Source organism: Thermobia domestica, chromosome 13, assembly GCF_964235325.1.
Source record: "Thermobia domestica chromosome 13, izTheDome1.hap1.1, whole genome shotgun sequence".
Taxonomy (NCBI): Eukaryota; Metazoa; Arthropoda; class Insecta; order Zygentoma; family Lepismatidae; genus Thermobia; species Thermobia domestica.
This window is the reverse complement of record NC_137466.1, coordinates 85,622,879-85,643,431: the sequence shown is the minus strand read 5'-3', so window position 1 is coordinate 85,643,431 and position 20,553 is coordinate 85,622,879. Positions and strand designations below refer to the sequence as shown.

Here is a 20,553-nt window from a genome sequence, read left to right as displayed (position 1 = left end):
CACAATAGTCCATAGGACTTGCATCTGGAAATTTAACAGGTACCTCATTGAAAGGTATCACCTGTATACCACTTGCCTCCTCCATCTCCCTCTAGAATGCGAGGGAATCGTGAGGTATGTGATGAGGCCTTGTCCATGTGAATGCGCACCAGATTGGTGTCATTTCCGTACATTGTTGGAATCTCATGCTCGTAGATCGGCCACATGCTCTGCTTCTGAAAATACTGCGAATTTATTTTGCAGTTCTTTGCCACCCTACGAATATTCAGTTTACCTCGGTAACAGTAGCCAGTAACGACTATGAACCCTTTTGGGAAGGATTCTTTACAGACACAGACCCACCTTCTGAAGTTCTTGGCGCCTTTCTCTCGGTACATGATGGCTCTCGGTTTGCCGCAGTCGGAAAGGTAAATCCATGCTTCATCGAGCGTTATGACGTACATCCACCTTTGTTTTGCCAGATGCCATTCGTACAGCTTCCGGGCGTTACACTTTCGTTCCTTTTTGGTGGGCATCCGTGAGAAGATGGCCGTGAGCTTTCATGACTTTTTCCAGCTTGAGTTGATGGTGTAACGTCCAGCTCACATTCCCCAAAGACACGTCAAGACGATTAGCCATACACCTTTGTGTTGGCGGAATTTTTTTGGATTGCATTTTGCGAAGTTTCCTCTGCATGGTGGAGGTGGCCTTGGTCCATTCCCGCTTCCTAGGTAACTTCATTGGTGATCCAAATGGTGGAGCTTCGTTGCCCTTGTACTTTTTAATAACATTTTTTATTCCACTTAAACTGATGTTGCAACCATTCTTCTTGCACTATTTTTTAATGACAGAAACACTAAAGTAGGCGTCATAAAGATCCGCAGCATAGCCTTCCCAAAACCGGCTTAGTTTGGGCGGCATTTTGGTCACAGAGCGGAAACCCACACATTTGGAAACAAATTTAACACAACACTCACAACAATTGTCCTGTTTTGTGCGTTATTGTCGTCCGCGCGGAAAAACGACTCCGTTCCCAGAAAGCCACTACAGAACACTGCAGGACGCCACGAGCCAGGTCGGGTGAGTCCATTCTGCCCGGGAGGGGGAAGGAACGAAATCGGCCAAACGTAGGTTGAACAACCTCTGTAAAAGCCATATCATTAATAGGTTATATATCATTTACTTTGTGCGAATATTTTACTTGGAGATAATGCAGTATTGGTAGATAATACATGTAAATTAAAATTATAATATACAACATATTTCTGGATGAAATATGTCGTTTGGTGCTACATAAAGCACAATTGTTTACTAAATGATCCTAGACAGATAGTATGCGTCATTATAACGGAATCATGGATTAGTATTTATAATATTAATCTTTTAAATGATACTAAAATTGAATTTCATAAAAGATCCATATTGTGTAAAATGTTAATTATCACTATTTTCAGATTACATACAGTGCTGATCCAGAATATGTGTTTTTCGATTTAGATGACAAACACAAAAATTTCCACAGTATTCCTGACAAGACAGTATTATCGTTCGATCGTGGAGTCTTATCTCATCGAGTCGTACTCTACAATTCACTCACCCAAAGAAGAACAGAAGTCGTTACCCTTCGAGTTTCAACGCCTCATGTTAAGGTACTACGACTACATTATTCATACGTTTGATTATCTGAAATTAATTATTGCTTATATACTACTTGCTTTTATTGTTTAATATATTTTTTAAAAGTATTGTATTGTTCTCCTTCCTCCTTATCGAGTATTTTCATTCACTCATCCATTTAAGAGCGTATCTATTCAACTTGTGTACTTATTTTGTAAATATGCTCGCAGAAACTAAGAAAATAGGCTTACAAACTTCGAAAATTAAATACTTACTAAACTACAAGAAAAGCATTATCACTAAAGAACGGAATTTTTTGAAGAAAGAAAGAAAAATTTTAAATTGAACATAAAAGTTTTTACAAAGAACCAGAGAGTTTAAGCGGACCACCGAACAAGTGAGTACGAAATTAATTGTGAAAGAAATACTGTAGAATCTTGTGAGATTAACACATCAAAATTATAAAACATAAAACATTAGGTGATATATTATTGACTTAAGCTGTTAACTGCTAACCATTCTTTCACTGATTTGGAAGCAGATTTTAAAACAAAACAAATAGAGGACATTGCAATAATCAGGTCAAAGCACGTGGGATTTGAAAACATTTTTCGTTACAACGTAGTGACATAATTAAATAAGTCAGTCAGGCATCAAGTATCAGGACATCAGGGGTAAATGACAATACTGAATAAAATATATTACCATTAATAATTAATAAAAACAAGTTGGCGATTCAGTTCGTTAGAGGCAATAGAAAAGAGTAGACATTTTAAAGTGGATCCACTATTTCAAAAATATAATAAACAACTGCCGCGTCGCGTGTAAAACTTCTTATTCATATTTTGTATTTTTCGAGTATGTGTCGCGATTAAGGGTCATTTAATATATGTAAGTCATGTTTTATCAGTACTTGCAAGTAGTAGTTAATACTTAAAGGTTGTTAGCCGTGTAGTTATAATAAAATAAATTTTGGTAAACGGAAGACATCATAGCGATGCTCTTTACTGATAACTTAGGTTGAACTAACCAGCTAACTTCACAGTCGTTACATGTTTATATATGGAAAGGATTAAAAGATTATATATCTTGATTAACTAGATACTAAACATCACATATGTCCCGGGGGCACGGTGGCTCAGTGGTAGAGCACTTACCTCGTGCGTGCGGACCCTGGTTCGATCCCCGGACAGGTAAGTTTGTAGTGGACAATATCGTGTCTGTGTGTTTTCTCGGGATACTTCTATTTCATCCCATTTTTTTTATTTTTACCAGTTCTTCCATCATTTGTCTTCCTTAGCCTAAAGGACATAATCGTGACACGTTAAACTAAAATATTTCATTTTTCATGACACAACCCTCTTATTCCGCACAGCAAATAACTTTAGTTTTCCATGCTCTCTTGGAAAAGTTTCTGTCAGTTTAAATCTTACGCCAATCTTTCACGTGATAAAGAACTACTCTTCGTACCAGATAAAATGAAAACAGCGTAAAAGCTCAAAAGCATTCAAAAATATCTAAAAGCGAACGTTTCAACAGGAAGTTATTGCCATCTTGAGGACATACCGTTCAGAAAACTAACGTTGATAGTAGAACTACATTCAGTTGATTTTCTTCTTCGTCCTCCATAAAATTTTGATTCTATCTAAGTGTTCTTCTTCAAGACAATCAACTTCCACAATCAGCGTTAGTGTTCTGAAATGTGGTGGGTGCTATAAAAGCCTTCAATTGCTGAAACATTCAATTTTAGATAATTTTGAGTGCTTTTAAAGTGGAAGACCAGTGTGTTTGAATCGTGCTTTGTCCATTTTCGTGGCTAAGTGGCGTACTACCTATGTGCATGATCTTGATTCCATCCTCGATGGGGGATGCTTGTCTCGGATACAAACTTGAATTATAGTATGAACCATACTTTTAGTAATAGGTCCTGTCGCATGTAGCCTCGGTGCAAAAAAAAAAAAAAAAAAAAAAAACGGACGTTTAAGTGATCAGTTGAAATATGTTGAATAATATTAGAGTAATATTTTAAATTGGTGTGTACTTATTTTCTAGACATTGTTTACTTGAAGTAAGCTCAAGTAAGATGTCAGATCCTGATACTGATGAAATCATTATTATATATTAGGGTTTTTACAGTCCTTTGGAATTAGAATGAAAGGAAAGAGTGTTTCACGAAAGCAAGAAGTATATATGCGAACTTTCCTTCTTACACACACACACACACACACACACACAAAAAAAAAAAAAAAAAAAAAAAAAAAAGTGAGCACATGCATCCTATTTCTCTTCATACTGTTGAAGCGTTGTTTCATGAACATCAGGATGAACTTCAACACACGCCCTGGCCCGCTCAGTCTTAAGACCTCAATTATTGAACACCTGTAGTCGATTCTGGAGCTCTCCGAAGCAGATATCCTACTCCATCTTTGTTGATGGAACTGAATGCTGCAGTGTATGAAGAATGGTACAATCAGCGACAAAAGTTCTTTCCGTTTAATGAAATTAATTTCGTAAATAACTTGAGAATGGAAGGACAATTTGAGTACAGTTTTTAGTAAATTAAAACGAATGTAATTTTCTGTCCGTTCCAGCCATGCCACCTTTATTTCCAAAATAAATTTTACCAATCGGAAAGAACTAGATGACCGTTCCCCGTATTAATCGAAGTTTCTTCAGGGGTTCACACTATTGCAATAATCATATATATATATATATATATATATATATATATATATCGGGTGTTCTAAAAAGGCGCCCACTGACCACAGAACACTATTTTACAACTCAAAATAAAGCAAAAATATATATATATATATATATTTGTGTACCTTTCGGATCCTCGTCTGGAGACGCGAATTGCATTATGTTGCTACGTCGCAGATAAAAAACCATAGAATAACTGTACCAATCCATCAAAGAGTTACATCAATTCTTTCTAGATGTCAGTTAAAGTAGATATAGATTGACATTAGCATCACTTGTTAGTGTAGCAATCGATGTAACTGATTGCTGGATTCGTAGAATAATGCTAATGGTTCCAAGTTAATCTCCAACGTTGCCATATAGTAAAATTTTGATTCCTCATAGCGGCTGAAGGAAGAGGGTATAGCACCATATAACATTTTCGCTTTATTTTGACCTATAGAATAGTGCTCTGCGGTCGGTGGACGTCATTTTTATATGAGCGGGATTTGAAAAATCCACTCACCTGTTCGCCAGTGGCGAGTACTTTTTTATATTTGGTGAGTAAAGTCTGTGTAAACACTGTGACTGCACAATGGTCTAGCTAGTATTCTTTTGGCTGGCTAGTTCAAGCAAGCAAGATTTTTCAAGCCCTGTGTATCTAGGATATGCTGCAGAAAAGAGGTTAATAAGAACAACGCTTGAGCAACATATGCTTCTGTGATGTAAAGGAACACCGAGCACCCCTCTCTGTGTAATTTTTTAATCCTACAAAGAGATCCAGAAAATCAGAAAATAGTCCACATCAGAAATAACCTGTCTTAAACGTTCAGGCAGACTATGGATGGTGGAACTGAGCGGAACATGAACCAAAAAAGTTACTTAGTGTGTGGATCACATCGAGGGTTCGAAATCGTGGTCTTTATTTAAAAAATGAAACAAATTGTAATCCGATGGTGCAATGTTCAAAGAATGTGGGGATACATTATCGTTTCTCAACCAATTTGGCGATGTTAAAGAATCTGCCGTTCCAAGACAAAAGATATAACCAGTTTGGAGAAATTCACTTTCAAAATAATGCATTTTCTGTTTAGCTATAACACGCAACCTTATTGACCTAGATACGGCTTTCCACTTTTGTCAGTAGATGCCCCATAATTATATGATTTGCCTGTTCTCAATAACTCAACACCGGCCAAACCTGCAGATACGACTTTGTTTTGGGACGGCAGGGATGATATTAGTAACGTGTGGGCTCTCGTTTTGAAGCATTCAACACCTCTTCGATTCACAAGTATTGATTCCGTGGTGTTTAATTTATATGCACACGTTCCAGTCAGTTGCCGCTAGTACACAGTTGCCATTGATCTTCTTAGAAGGTAGCTTCAGTATACCAAACGCAGAGTATAGCCTTGTGTTGATGCAACGATGGATTTTAGTTGATTAGGATTGCGTTCATAGAGTATTGTAAAGAACCTACTTTTTATCGAATGTCGTTGTTTTATCCAGAAATGAATTCCTTCACTGACAAGACAGCAAAGAAACAAACATTTTCTCATGTCACTTTCTGAGTTGCGTCAGCTCATGGAGAATAGTCCCACTTTATATCGTTTCTCAATTTGGTAGAAGTATTGGTTAAATGTTTCTACACCATAATTGAATTCTTTTCCCAGTGCCTCACAAGTTTACTGTTATCTACGTCAATAGCAATGTTAAGCGTCTCATTGTCTATGCCTTGTGGACGTCCCGTATACGGTTCATCATGGAGGAATTCATTGTCATTTTTAAATATTCTAACTATCGTTTACCATTTTCCTATCAAATGTTTTTTATTCTTTTCTTCCCGTTTCCTTAGCAATTACTTGCAGTATAAAACCATAAAACATAAGATCTTATAGTTAAAGATTGGCAATTGTGGCAAAATAAGATAACGTAAATGGCAGTCAAAATTTAAAAATGACATTAAAAATATGTTGTTTATATTGCAAGAATGAATATATTCGTTGTATTTTTGTGTCATGAATTTACCGAAAGCTTACATTAAAAGCGTTAATCTACGTTAAGGATTGTAAATAGCACTAATTAATAAGTATAACTTTGCAAGTATTATTAACTTGAATATATTAAAACAATGAAAGGAAAGGAAATTACAAATTATAGAAATATTAGTATCATAAACGTAAAAGTGCAGAGAAAATATTCTAATAAATATCTGACCAAAACAAACGTAAGAAATGTTTATAGTAGATTAATCCTATTTTGGCACGTGATAAATCTGTTATGCCATACAACACATAGTTCACTTCTGGTAGCATGACAACACAAGGATTTTCTACTCAATGATGTTCACACACACAAGGATGTTCTCACACAGGTTAACGTCGCCTATCCGTTGAGATGCATTTGAGGCTTATTAATGATCATTCAATTTCTACTGATATGACAGGAACATATTTCACGAATGTTATAGCTTTGGGATTGATAGCAGCATCAACTATGCTCTCCATGTATTTGGTTTGTCAACAATGATCGATTGATTGAGGCGTTTAGTGGGGACGTCAGGGCTGAGGCTATTTATCCCCGTCATGATCAGGCCAATGTCTAATCCAGTGAAATGCGCTAAGTTACATGTGAGCTGCAGTTAACAGTGACGGAAGCAATATGACTTATATTTCTGGTAGAAAGGTAAACACGGAGGCAAGGTTTAAACTTACGAAGTAAGTATAAAATGGTAAAATGTGGTATTTTGCCATAACTACCGGTCTTAAATATAAGAACACAATTTATTGTCCCTATGTTTGTCCCCATTTAACTCTAGTGACCACAACTAGCAGCTCACAAGAGGGAGCACTTCCGTACCTTCTTCCTCATCTTTTCACCACATTTCACAAGTCGACAAAACATTTTAAATAAACTTGAGAAAAATTGGAAATTGAATGTATCTCAGGGTCAACTTTAAACGCATTATCTTTATATCATAACTTCATTTACATTATTATGGGACACTTCATCAATGTTGAACATATCATAATTAATCGTATTAATGAGTAATAGTGCTAATATGCTAATAATGATTTTAAAAAATAATTATAATATTGAATTAATTTCTAAATTACTTTTTTTTATGTTGATTGTCATTCTCGTGCATTGCAGGTTGTTGATCTTGCAGCGAAAAATTCAGTCCAGATACAAATAAATCCTGTGTTTTCTCAATATGCAAATATGTCGGATTCTGAGTACGAACTGTCATTTTTAGCAGATATTCCACCACTGGCTTTATCTACCTACGAAGTGCAAGTCTTTGAACCTACCGGAAGTACGCCGTAAGTATTTATACTCATTAATGAAATAAAATACACCATTGATAAATGCCATCGTCAAAAGGATCCTGGATAAGGTTGAATAAAATATTTATGTAAATCTATTAAAAGTGTGCGTTAAAATTCGTTTCTGTAGGTGCATTTTCTCAGCAACTTCTGAACAATGAACTGATTTCAGTACGTTTCTGTCAACCTAATAAGTATACGTTAATTGGTCAGCAGTTTCCAACTAAAGGAACTCATTTCAAGGCGTTCGCTGTAAAGTGAGACTTTCATATTCAGCAAGTTCGCATGCTGGATTTTCGCATTGTAAAGTTTATTATACTACATAAAATATACAGATATTTTCTTGATGGTGAATTATTTTCAAGGCCAGGAATCGAATTTGGGGCCATTCCAATGCATTTGCAATGATAGACTTGTTTCGTAAGCACATGTGCGTTCTCACACGCTACCATTACAAAGACGCTGTTGTAACATTCATCCATGTTTTAAAATCCTCCTCGAACTGTCTAGGCTGAAGATGGAATAGAGTTTTCTGAAAGCGCTTCTAAGAATAGCACTTTAGTTTTTTACGATGAACACTAGTCTTTTGCTTATATTTCTTGTCTTGTAAATATTTAAAATTGTACATAGTGCTCTTATTTTTTCTGATTTTCGAGTAATATTTGTATTTTTTGTAAGTGTTTTTATAGGCAAGTATAGTTTTTAAGTTTCTGGTAAGTTTTAATTAAATGGATCAAGGTTCAGTTTATTAGAAAGGGACACTTAAATGCAAAAGTGAAAATTCATTGACACCCTTTTTTAATATAATCTTTTCGGAATGGAACACGGGCTCTTGAAATATAGCCTGAAATTCGTTACTGAAGTATATCACGAGTGAGTAGTGAAATCTGCCAGACACATTCCGCATTATGTTTCTTTCATCTGTTGGTATAAATCAAATAACACAGGATTCACAGCTAGCCTAGCAAAGCCAGAATATATGCCTCCTTCTCTAATAATACTATATCCTACCACGCAGCAAGTAGAAAAATGAGGTCAAGGCTCCGCCACTTGATCGTCCAGCTTTTTCTGTTTAGTACACCGTTGTTAAGTATCATAAGACCTAAAAAGCATTTAAAAAAATAAATTATGATATACTCTAATCTGGTGTTAATCACTACCGTACCTAATAGAGTAGAAAGTCGCAAATGAAATGACATACTTCCCGGAGTATTTGTTGGTAATATCCCGTGCTTAGCATCATTAGTGAAGATTTTCAGTCAATTGGACGAAGCGTTTGGTGATATCATTTATGAAGACCACGTCAACTTGAAAATATGGAACTATAGAGATCTAAATTTTAAACGTTTACTCGTATTGTTGATCGTAAAAGCCAAATTGCATTGTGTCGTCTTTTGTTAAGGATAAAGTATTTATATTTCGCTATAACTTGAGTTACATAACTTTCAGGAGCACCAACCAGCACTGCGAAGGCGATAACATTTAATCTAGAGCAGTCATTTCCATCTCACTGATGTATGATGTAGATGCAAGCTCTAACAATCAGAGCCAGGGGTGAGAGCAAAGAAGGGGAGGGAACGAGGTAGGTAAAATGGAATAAAACAAAAATTGGCAGTGTTCGATTGGTCATGAATTCATGAATAGTGTATCTGCAAAACCATCGACTACATTTTGTTTGACTGTACCATTGTCTTCTAGTAACTCAAGGTTTACTGCCTTGTTGCTCTCCGTGTGTTGTTTACTGCGAATACGAGCGGCAAACTGTAACGTCATAAAGCATCCAGTTGAAAATGACTGATCTAGAAGTCTTCTCCATTTTAGGGTACTTTGTATTCTGCTGGAGACTTTTCCCATCCATATTTAGTGAACCTGATGGTGTATTTATAGAAATGATTACTAATAATGTTCCTTTTGCGTAAAAAATGTTAATTAGTTATAGTTTATGTCTATTAACTCGTAAAAAATAAATTACAAGTTTTGTTGAGTATGTCATTTTATTTAAATTACGTTTAGCCTTGTATTTTCTTTCATTCATAGCGTTGGTTTTCCTTACAGGAAAGATCATTTCGCGAAAATCAGGTTTTTCAACTTAAATGGATTACTTCACAAGGCGAAAGAATTTGAGGATGCAGAAATTATTGATGTTGCAGAAGAAGTTACTCTTCAAAACGATAACTTACAAGCAACATTTAGTCGTCTTGGTTTCCTGAAAGCTATCACTTTAAAGAAGAGTGGGGAAACTATTCCAGTGGATATACAATTCTTGAAGTAAGTTATAGTATACAATTTAATGTATTTTTTTCTTTTTTTTAACTAGTTAAATCTCGCGCAGTGATGGAAGTATATATTTGAAACCATTAGCCAAGTTGAAGTAGAGAAAGAAAAGAAAAGACAAGCGGAGAAACATGTTCATTTTTGTTACACTACATGATATCATTTTAACCAATATAAATTACCCAAAAATACTAACCGTTTTCTCCTTGTCACGTTCAGAATTCTCTTCATTGATAGGAGGGCGCGGTGGCTCAGTCGTAGAGCGTTCACCTCCGGTGCTTGGGGTCCCTGGTTCGATCCCAGCTCGCGCCGTGTGGACTTTGTGGTGGACAAACACCGTGCTCGTGGGTTTTCTCGGGGTTCTCCCGTTTCCTCCCACTTCATTCATTCCGTCATTTCACTCATCTCTCATCATCACCGTCTCCTTGAGCCTAACCGCCACAACCGTGGGACGTAAAACTTAAAGATTTTCTCTTCATTGATAGGTAGTCGAATTTTCGCTACCTTTTGGGCAACATTTTCAAGACAAACGCAGCAAGAAAGGTTAGTGGAAATAAGATACTCGGAATTCATTGGAATAAGTAAAAGGGTCGACCATAAAGTAGTGCACAAATCACTGTAATGATGGGCACTGAGGAAATAAAATTTTGTTGCTAGAAGCATTGATTCCTAATTTTTATTTGCTGCTGTTACAGGGAAGCCAAATGGATTATTAACGTGACACCCTTCTACGCCAACATTCAATGATCGAATTTCTCTACAAATCCGGATAAATCAGCAACATTGATTCACAGTAAGTGGTTGGCAGTCTATGGGGACTACTCAATGAATTCTATGTCTTCAGAGATTCCGGCGTGGTAATGCCATCATCCAGGATGAGTCACGGTCAGGTAGACCGTCAACCGTCATAACAGCATCAGTCATTCGGGAACTAATCCAAAAGAACAGATGCATCACCACGAGACAAATCATGTAGCACACAAGTATGGCAAAAGAATCTATGTTAGCGCTAATCCTATGATTAGGATTATTGGAATACAAATAAATTTGTGCTTACTCGGTTTCACGACTTTTGACAAGGGAGATAATGTAAATCAGGAAGAACATGTATCATTATTTTCTATAAAGTTTTTCTAACCCGTCTTTGCTGGTCTAGTGGTTAACATGTGTGCTCTTTTGGTGCATGTGGTCTTGGATTCGATTCCCAGTGAGAGAACATAAAAAAAAAATAATTTTATATTCACTTTCGTTAGTCATCCGTCTCCTTTGATCTAAAAGGCATAACCATAGAACTTTCAAGAATTTCATTTCTTAAAGTTTCTCTGGGGATGGGGATTGGCCAGAATGCTTTCATGGAGTTGTGACGTGTGATACGATTGAAAGCTCATCTGCGTGAGAAACAGTTTCGGGACGGCAACGACCTCATTGCATGTATAAGAAAGAAAGTTATGTAACCAATTTCAAGAGTTTTGGACCGTGCATTCGTGTCATGGAAGCAAAGATGGCTGCAGTACAGTGAAGCAAATGGATCATATATTGAGTGACATTTCCAAGTGACCAATGCTTCTGCCCACAAAATTTCATTTTTCTAGTATTTATCGTTACCGAACTGTATTGAATTGTTCACTACCTCTGTATAAACTATAAGAATTAACGTATGAGTTGTAAATACTAATGTAGAAAGCTTTCTTTAGCTGTTTCCACAGACTGTATTCGTGATTTATTTAAAACCAAGCAGTTAAACTTTTTTTTTAAGTCTCATATTGCGTTCAGTTTATCGTAATTAATGCCGAAGAAAGGAGATATAAATATGAAGGAAAGAAAAAATTAACCAATAGAAAATTATCAGGACTATTAAAGAAAAATAAAAAGAGACGAGTAAGACTAGTAACAGAAATTAGATCATACGAAAATATTGCGTTATGATTTTCAGAAATTATATTGTTCGCCCTAACATTCCACTTTTTTTGTCAACAAAAACTCTGTTTACATAGAAGAGCTTGTGCGACATGAAGACAACTGTTGTTTATGCAGTAGAATTAATCCGTTGTGAGTAACTTCAAACGTTACAGTATTTAACGTTGACTACATCTAGCACATTGTCTGTAATAACTTTATAGTGTGTTCTTACTAAAACTGCACTTTGAAATCGTATTATCGATATAATTTCAGAAGCAATGCGCTTCTATAGTCGACGTAAAAAATGAAAAGTTAATGTCGGAGAATTCACATTGTTAATGACGAATTATCTACAATGTCTTAAACTGTTACATGTAGTATTAAAAAATAATAATAATAAGTTCAGGAACAATCCGGTCTACTGTTATCGTAATTTCACACTTCACTTACAAAACTAGTTTTAAGAGTTCATGGAAAGTGTGCATATGGTTGGTTAATTTGAATTTCGTCTCCCATTCAACCGCGAGAGTATGTGAAACGTGAACCTATAGCTTAACGTGGAATCCGAACTATATGAGTTCTACTAGAGAGGGGAAAAAAGTATGTATAAACCTTTGAACATGAAAAATTTCACGTATACTTCATATATGTGTAATTAAAGTTTTATGATATATCCACACTTTTTACGAATATATCCATACTGAACATGAAAACATTTGAACGTGAAAAATTTCACGTATACTTTATATATGTGTAATTAAACCTTTATGATATATCCACACTGTAACTGGCTCTGTAAATGAAGTGTGAATTGCGTTAATGTAGCTAGCCAACAGGTTTTGAACTTCTTTAACACTACACATTGCAGTTTAAGACACTGTTTGTGGATAACATCACTTTTTTGTCTTCGTAGTCGACAGAAATAGAAAGCCACTTTAGTTGTGGAATTACATTAATAACTAGGTGCCTGGCTGTAGCTTTGGTAAGTGCACTCTAAACAGTTTTTTGTTTCGTGTTCTTATGCAACATAGATTATGAAAGATGGGACCTACTATTAACATAGATTCCGAACAGGCCTTAAATTTGATACAGTTAGCGTATGGACAGACTAGCATGCAGCATAAACCCTCATAGTAGAGAACTTTCCAGCACACGCTTTCGCATCCAAAAGAGCATGATTGCAGGGCCACGCCACCGGTTTTGGCTCAGAACAGTCACGCACAGTCTTCTTTATTAGAAGCATGGTCGTCCACCTCTCTTTAAAAGGTTACATTTTCGTAGCATATACTTTAGTTTGAAATAAAGGTTTCAGTTGGTTGAAGGACATCCGTATTGGGTTAATTTAATTCCATTTATGGATAAGAATACAGACCTGTTCAAAGAGAGGTCGGTGTCTTTATTTTATTTTTTTCTAATAAGTAAATAAGGCGGTACATGAACAGTAAAGTAACGCTGTTTAAATTCGGTACTAGTTACAATATTAGGGTAATATCATGCAATTACTATCATATTTAGATATCCATATATTTTTAAGCAGGTTAGTTTGCTTGTTAACTGTTCCTCGAATATATAAATAATATAAAATTTATAACACCCTTTTCTTATTCTATTGAAAACAGAATATAAGTGCAATGCAAATTTTTAAACAATATCGCTAAATATTACATTTACTGACGTGAAGAGTGCCGTTACATCTGCTCTCCTTACAAAGTAAACATAATATAACTCATGAGGAGTTTACTCATTTTCTCCGACAGCTTCTGCCATTCGCAGAAATAACGAGAAAACTTGAATCTGATCTCAGATAGTATTCTACCTTGAAGAGAGAGGACTTCCTAATAGAGATGCAAAAAAGTTGGCTTTTGGGGGGATGGAGTTTTTTAAGCCACCTTTTTTGAAAAGAAAAGAAGTTTTCGCTTTATTTTCACTTTTTATGTTTTTGTTATTAAAATTTTCGCTTTGTTTTCCCGAACTCTTGAATTTAAAAAATATCTTTACATCATGCATTCAATTACTTGTGAGTTCTATATTCAGCCCAAGGCTGGTTATCGTGATTGGTGTCCAAGCTAACATTGCAAGCGTAAGTTATCTTGCTCAACATATCACAAGATGCTCTTTGAATGCTTAACACCTTACCAAGTTCCTGGAATTTTATATCTTGTTATAATGTATTTGCGCGAGTATAAGCTGCACCTAAACTTTTGACACGAGATTATAGAAAAAAGTAAATCCCGAATATAGGCCGCGGTACTAAATTTACGAGAAGTTCAATTAGACAGTACTTTGAAATGTATCTCCCCCCCCCCTCTTTAAGTCTCGCATAACTAGAGGTGATTCACGACGGTGACCTTTGTGATAGCGACTCTGAGCAGCATTCTGGATCGTCTAGAGGGTGAAGAATCAAACGCTGGTAATGCTGAAATGGTGGGAGGTAATTGTGCGTGATTTGATTAGGTACAAACAAGCTGACACAGTTTTGCGAGTTGCTTTTCTTTTTTCAAGAACAGCTACTGTATATAAATATTCCGTATATATATTATATATATTGTATAATAAAGATACGTATTCCTGTTACTAAAACTATATATTAAGTGTACAAGTAATTTTTGTGCCAGTGTATAGTATTACCGGTACCCATTAAAGGTAGCAATTTTTGCAGGCAAGGTATGTTTTTCTGCTATTTTCTTCTTAAGTCTTTGATGGTTTATAAATATAACTGCAATAATTTGTAATAGTATTAATTTCAACCCACAAGATACGTGTACATGTCATTTTGAAATTGACGATTTATGATCTGAGAGGGAAAATCTCGATTATTGACCGCACCATGAATTTTTCAGTCAAAATTCAGGAAAAAAATAGTGCTGCCTATACTCGCACAAATACGGTATATACCTTACGGGCTGTGTAAATTAAAACTGACAGGTAATAAAGAAGTGCCATAAACCAATAAAATAGATACCAAAACATTTTTGTTTTGGTATAAAATGTCGCTTAAGCCTGTCGTTCTTCGTTCGGGAAACATTTTGGTGTAAACTTCGAATATTCCATTAGAAATTCAGTTTACAAACTTGAAGCCATAAATGGCTATGAGCATAATGTCAATAAGTTTAAAATAGGAAACTTGTAGATGGAGTTTTAACTTTCTCCGCCTCGAATTTTAACGGCCTCAATAAATTAATTTAGCTGTTATATACACATATAGACCTACTTGTTTCACATATGCTCCTACATAAAATGTATCTTTATCTCCTGAAACATTACTGACTAAAGTTTTAGTTCATACTTAAATTTTAAATGATAATTTTGTTCCATGAAATGTGACTTTCACATGTACTGAACATTTATTTATACAGTAGCTACTAGCGCTTCTGCTAATGTCTATTTCGAGTCAATCGATGTAAACAGTCACATTAAACATATAAATTTTACAATTACTAAATATAATACATAAAAATATCTTACATTACTATATAGATAATAGTAGATAATACTAAATCTGTATAGATACATAGATTTTGCTGATGTACGCCCTTTTTGGTGTCTAACATCACCTATTAATGTAATTAACACTGTTAATTGTGAATGATGTGGTCGTCTGCTGTCAAGGAACATCGTATGTGGTACGCTCAGAGTACCAGATGCAGGAAAATCTTGTTTTCAACACAATAGTAAAATAATATAGAAATGCAAAGAGGATGGGAAATTCATCTATTTTTTTATACCTGTTCGTAATTTTCATAAGTTATTTTGGTTTGCCCATGGTGCTATTTTTTAAATTGTATTTATTTACTTATTATTATTATTATTATTATTATTATTATTATTATTATTATTATTATTATTATTATTATTATTATTATTATTATTATTATTATTATTATTATTATTACCAATGCATGTATCGAAGCTAGATTCGAAGATAACGTTGAAGTTAGTGTCACTGTCCTAGACTCGTATTCCAAGCTCTTCCAACGAATTTTAATAAAGAATTACGCGCATCTGGAAATACGTAATGTTGTGGAGATTTGTCAAAAGACAAAACTGAAATAATAGAAATATAAAATGAAATCTTCCAGTTTAACGTCCCGCGTTTATGCCCTTTAGGCTAAGGGAGATGGATAGTTAAGAGAAGTGAATGATGATTGGAGAATTGGTGGAACGAGATTGTGGGAGGGAACGGAAGTACCCTAAGAAAACCTATGAACATGATGTTGTCCACCACAACCTTACTTGGCCAGGGATCGAACCAAAGACCCGAGGCACCAGAGGTAAGCACTCTGCCACGAAGCCATCTTGCCGCTTGAAATAATGAAGGAAACCAAGACGAACGTCTTCATAGGGCAATTATACCTGCATTGAAAAGGCAATGGCAAAGCCACGTATTCTTCTATACAATAACCTAGTACATTTTCATTTTCCGGTTTGTTTTTATTATTCATAGTTTCTCTTAGATTGAGCTCAGGTTCAGTGACCTCTCAGCCTCTGTCACTGTAGGACTTGGTTTTCCGTTTACTCTGAAACTTACTATGTAACTTACAAGAGAGGAAAATAAGACACCAATCAACTCGAAGATGCGGCCTTTTTACATGCTTATTACAGTGGTATTTTTATTACTGTTATATATATTTATGAATAGTAAACATGTGTAAACACAATGATAATATATTTAAACTTCATAATTTGCATAACTTAATGTAGATGTACACCAAGCAAGTCTGCATTTCAGACTGTGCACCTCTACTTCCTAATAATCAAATAGTTGGCATGTTCGTTTTTGATGTGCAGGATTCCAGTTGACGGGATTTCCTTGGATGTATCCTATAGTGTTACATAAATTAAATAAATGACCTTAATGGGATGGTAGAATTCGCAAAGTAACAGTAGTGTTTGTCTCACAATCGGAATTTTCTCATGTACAGTGACCAGACCAAAATAAGTCGAAACGAATATCAGCATGGAATTTTACATAAATATCTTTTTGAGGTATATGCATGTTACAAATGGTGTTCGTAAGGCGTATGTGTATCCTTATAATCAACTTTTCATTTTGGTTTAATCTCTGAAAAGTTAGGAATTCCTAATATTTCAATGGTTTATAGCTTAGTTGACATGTCTATCATATAACAGAAGATCTCTGTTTCAAAGTCTACGTTAGTCACTAGATTGTTTTCTTTCTTTAGTATTAAGATAAATATGAAATCATACTATACGGTTAGCGTGCGCGCCTTTGGCGCGGGAGACCGGGTTCAAATCTCGGTGAGAGTTCACGTGGTTCGGATTCGACATGAAACTGTTAGTCCATGTCTTATATAATCTCAATGCTGAAAAGGACACTAAACTCCAATCGTCGAACCAAGCCACAGGAGCAAAACTGTCATGAAATTAAACATTAGGAGTAAATTAGATAAAAAGTTAATATGTAAAAGTTAGTTTTAACCATGCATTTAATATCTGAGCTCTAATAATATTGCCACATAGTATATTGTGGCAGTGCTAACTGTAGTCAATATTCATTTAGGTACGGCGCAAGACATAACAGAGAAACAAGTGGAGCGTATTTGTTTCTGCCTGACGGACCTGGCTCAGTTTGGAAAGTAATTGCACCTCTGATATATGTAGCTGAAGGTCCGCTGAAATCAGAAGTCTCAGTTCACATGCCGAATGTTCTTCATAAGCTTGTACTTTATAACTCGCCAGGTGAGGATCCTAACTTTCTGCCCTAATATTGAAAGTAACTACTCACTGCTAATGTTATTTTTATTACTTTCTATTCATTCGTTGAGAAATTCGGTGACCAAACTCCGGAAGATAATACGTGATATCGAATGACAGAAAGAAATTATTATAAACGTGCGCCGAAAAAAAATCCTTTGTTATAAACACCCACAATGCGAAAAATCACGTTTTAAAATGCTCGCTTGAAAACTGCGAGAGTTATCGCAAGCAGTTCAAGGAATTAGTGTGTGGTCTATCTAAATATCCATGTTATACAATCCTCCAGTAGCGGCGAAACGGATGCTCAAATTAAAAGTGTATTTTCATATCCCAACTTCCTTTATACTATTCGTTTCACCAGTACCAGAGGATTGTAAAACATGAATAGAGCGCATACTACTTCCTGTACAAATCCTTGAAACACTTGTGGTAGGTCTCTTAATTTTTAAGCCAGGGGGATTTAGAAACATGATATTTGGCATTTTTGGCAGTTTATAACTTGAAAGGAGCCGTTATTCGATCCATATTTATTAAGTTACTGTTTCACTTTATATAAGAAATCAACTCCTGAAGTTGGTCATCGAATTTTTAAACATATTGTATATTGATATTAGCATATATATATATATATATATATATATATATATATATATATATATATACAGGTAATGGACATTGAAACTGAAACAAGTAGCGCAAATAGCATAGGATGTTCAAGGGGCTCACCAGAGCCATGTGGTAATGAGTCACGTGTGTGGCTCTTGATAGTCACTCCAGTAGAAAAGATTCATCAGTGATAGTCAAATCATGTGTATAGAACGGTATAATGGGGACATGCCCGAGTTCAAAAGAGGGCAGATCGTAGAAACACGTCTAGCAGGTGCATCTATATCAAAAACTGCAACATTTTCTGACGTCTCACGAACTGCAGTATCCAAGGGGCCGCGGTGGCTCAGTGGTAGAGCGTTCACCTCTGGTGCTTGGGTTCCTGGGTTCGATCCCAGCCCCCGCCAAGTGAACTTTGTGGTGGACAAACACCGTGTGCGTGGGTTTTCTCGGGGCTCTCCCGTTTCCTCCCACTTTCTTCATTCCACCATTTCATTCATTACTCATCATCACCGTCTCCTTTAGCCTAACCGGCATAACCGTGAGACGTAAAACTCAAAGATTTCATTTCATTTTCATTTACTGCAGTATCCAAGGTGATGTGTTCGTATGAACAGGAAAGAGGATCCACATCCAGGAGGAGCAACTGCAGAGAAGAATGGAAGTTGTCGAAAAGGGACGTCAGAACATTGATTAGAATTGCTGCATGAAAACAGAAAATCATGGCATCGGTAATCACCGCAGAAGTGAATACACACCTGACAGAACTTGTGTGAACAAAATCAGCCCGTCAATACCTGAATAAGGCCAACATCTATGGCAGGGTTGCGATACTGAAGCCTTTTATTAGTAGCATAAATGCTGCGAAGCGGGTTCAGTGGTGTCAGAAGTATAAAACCTGGACGTTGGATGATCCAAAACATGTCATATTCTCGGATGAGTTCAGTTAAACTGTTTTCCAGACAGAGAGAATGTTCGTCTGGAGAAGCGCCTCTAGTGCATACAACCCAGACTGCTTGGTACCTACGGTCAAACATGGAGGCGATTCCGTGATGGTTTGGTGTGCAATATCGTGACAGACTTTGGACCTCCTAATTGTTTTTAAGGGTCGTGTCTCTGCCAAGGACTATAGGAATATTGTGGAGGACCATTTACACCCTATGGTTCGAACACTCTTCTCGGACGGTAGTACGTTTTAGGATGATAACTGCTCTATTCGCACTGCTAAACTTGTCTCAGAGTGGCTCGATGAGCAAGATGAATATATCTGTCGTGGCCCGCTCTATCGCCTGATCTGAAATTATTCAGCCTGTATGGGATTTGTTAGAAGATCAAATAAGGAAACTTTTCCCTCCACCACGTGCACGTTGTGAACTTCACATTGCACTTTAAGAGGAAGGCTGAAAATCCCTCTGCAAACGGTACATGACCTCTATCAATCCTTCCCACGTCGTGTTGTTGCTGTACTGGCCGCCAAAGGCTCCCCATTGCCTTATTGATTACAAATTATGACTTCTACTATCTGTTTCAGTGTCCACTATCTGTTTATCCCTGTTTATAAGTTCAGTTTTCATCTATCAATCAAGGAAGTAGGACTAAAAAGAAGCATTAATTAACAGGTGTGAAGCGAAAATAAAGAGGTCAAGGATGTAATCTTTTGATTTGATAATGTCAGGTATTGGCGTGTTCGTTGTACTTCTTCATGGTTTATTGGGAGGAACACGCTCCATGTCTTCAAATTATGAATATTTAAAATCAATTTTCAAATTAAGTAAGTAAATTAATAATCTTCTGTACTATCTTCAACTTTTTTTTTCACTTTTCATTGTATTTGCATTCTAATATTGGATTTCATATTAAGTTTGAGGTAATGTCGTTCCCATGTTAAGAAAATACAGGACGAATTTACGAAAGTGTCAAGGATAATATTTAAAATAAAAAAGCTGATACAGCAAAATCCTTTTAATTCGAAGTTTAAAGGGTCATTCGAAAAGAATTCAAATTATCCAAAATTCCAAAAATATGCATTCTTAAATACCTGAAATCAGGCAAACAAAACTACTGTACCTAATGAAAAAAGGAAAGAAAGAAAAATTAATAGACTTGACCTTTCAAGTAGCGTATTTCCCTGATACAATACCACAAGCGAACGAACGGCATTTATTCGCACATAAACTAAACCATATGTACATTCGTATTCAAAATGGTTGTCGCATATCTATAGCAGTCTTCTTATAAGAATATAATTTGATAATGATTTTGCAGGGTACTTTTAATACTGATACAATGTGTATAATCGGAAAATGTATAATTATGGTAAATTTCATAGGAAAAGAATTATAAATATGAAAATTAGAATGAGTAAAACAAAATGTTGCTAAATGGACAAGAAAGATTTATTTTCGTTGTATTGTTCTTATTTACTGCTCTCTTGACATGAAATTTGCCACAT

At 35.7% G+C, this 20,553-nt stretch overlaps 1 protein-coding gene across 2 annotated transcripts in view; it reads left to right on the top strand.

Annotated features, from left to right (window-relative positions):
• Window positions 1-20,553, top strand: part of LOC145668286 (alpha-mannosidase 2-like) — a 100,903-nt gene that overhangs the window by 50,968 nt on the left and 29,382 nt on the right. For both annotated transcript variants that reach the window (XM_081736007.1, XM_081736008.1), the window contains exons 13-16: window positions 1,434-1,628; window positions 7,432-7,601; window positions 9,660-9,872; window positions 17,299-17,477. In XM_081736007.1, coding sequence (XP_081592133.1) covers window positions 1,434-1,628; window positions 7,432-7,601; window positions 9,660-9,872; window positions 17,299-17,477 — 757 coding nt within the window. The remainder of the gene's footprint in view (window positions 1-1,433; window positions 1,629-7,431; window positions 7,602-9,659; window positions 9,873-17,298; window positions 17,478-20,553) is intronic.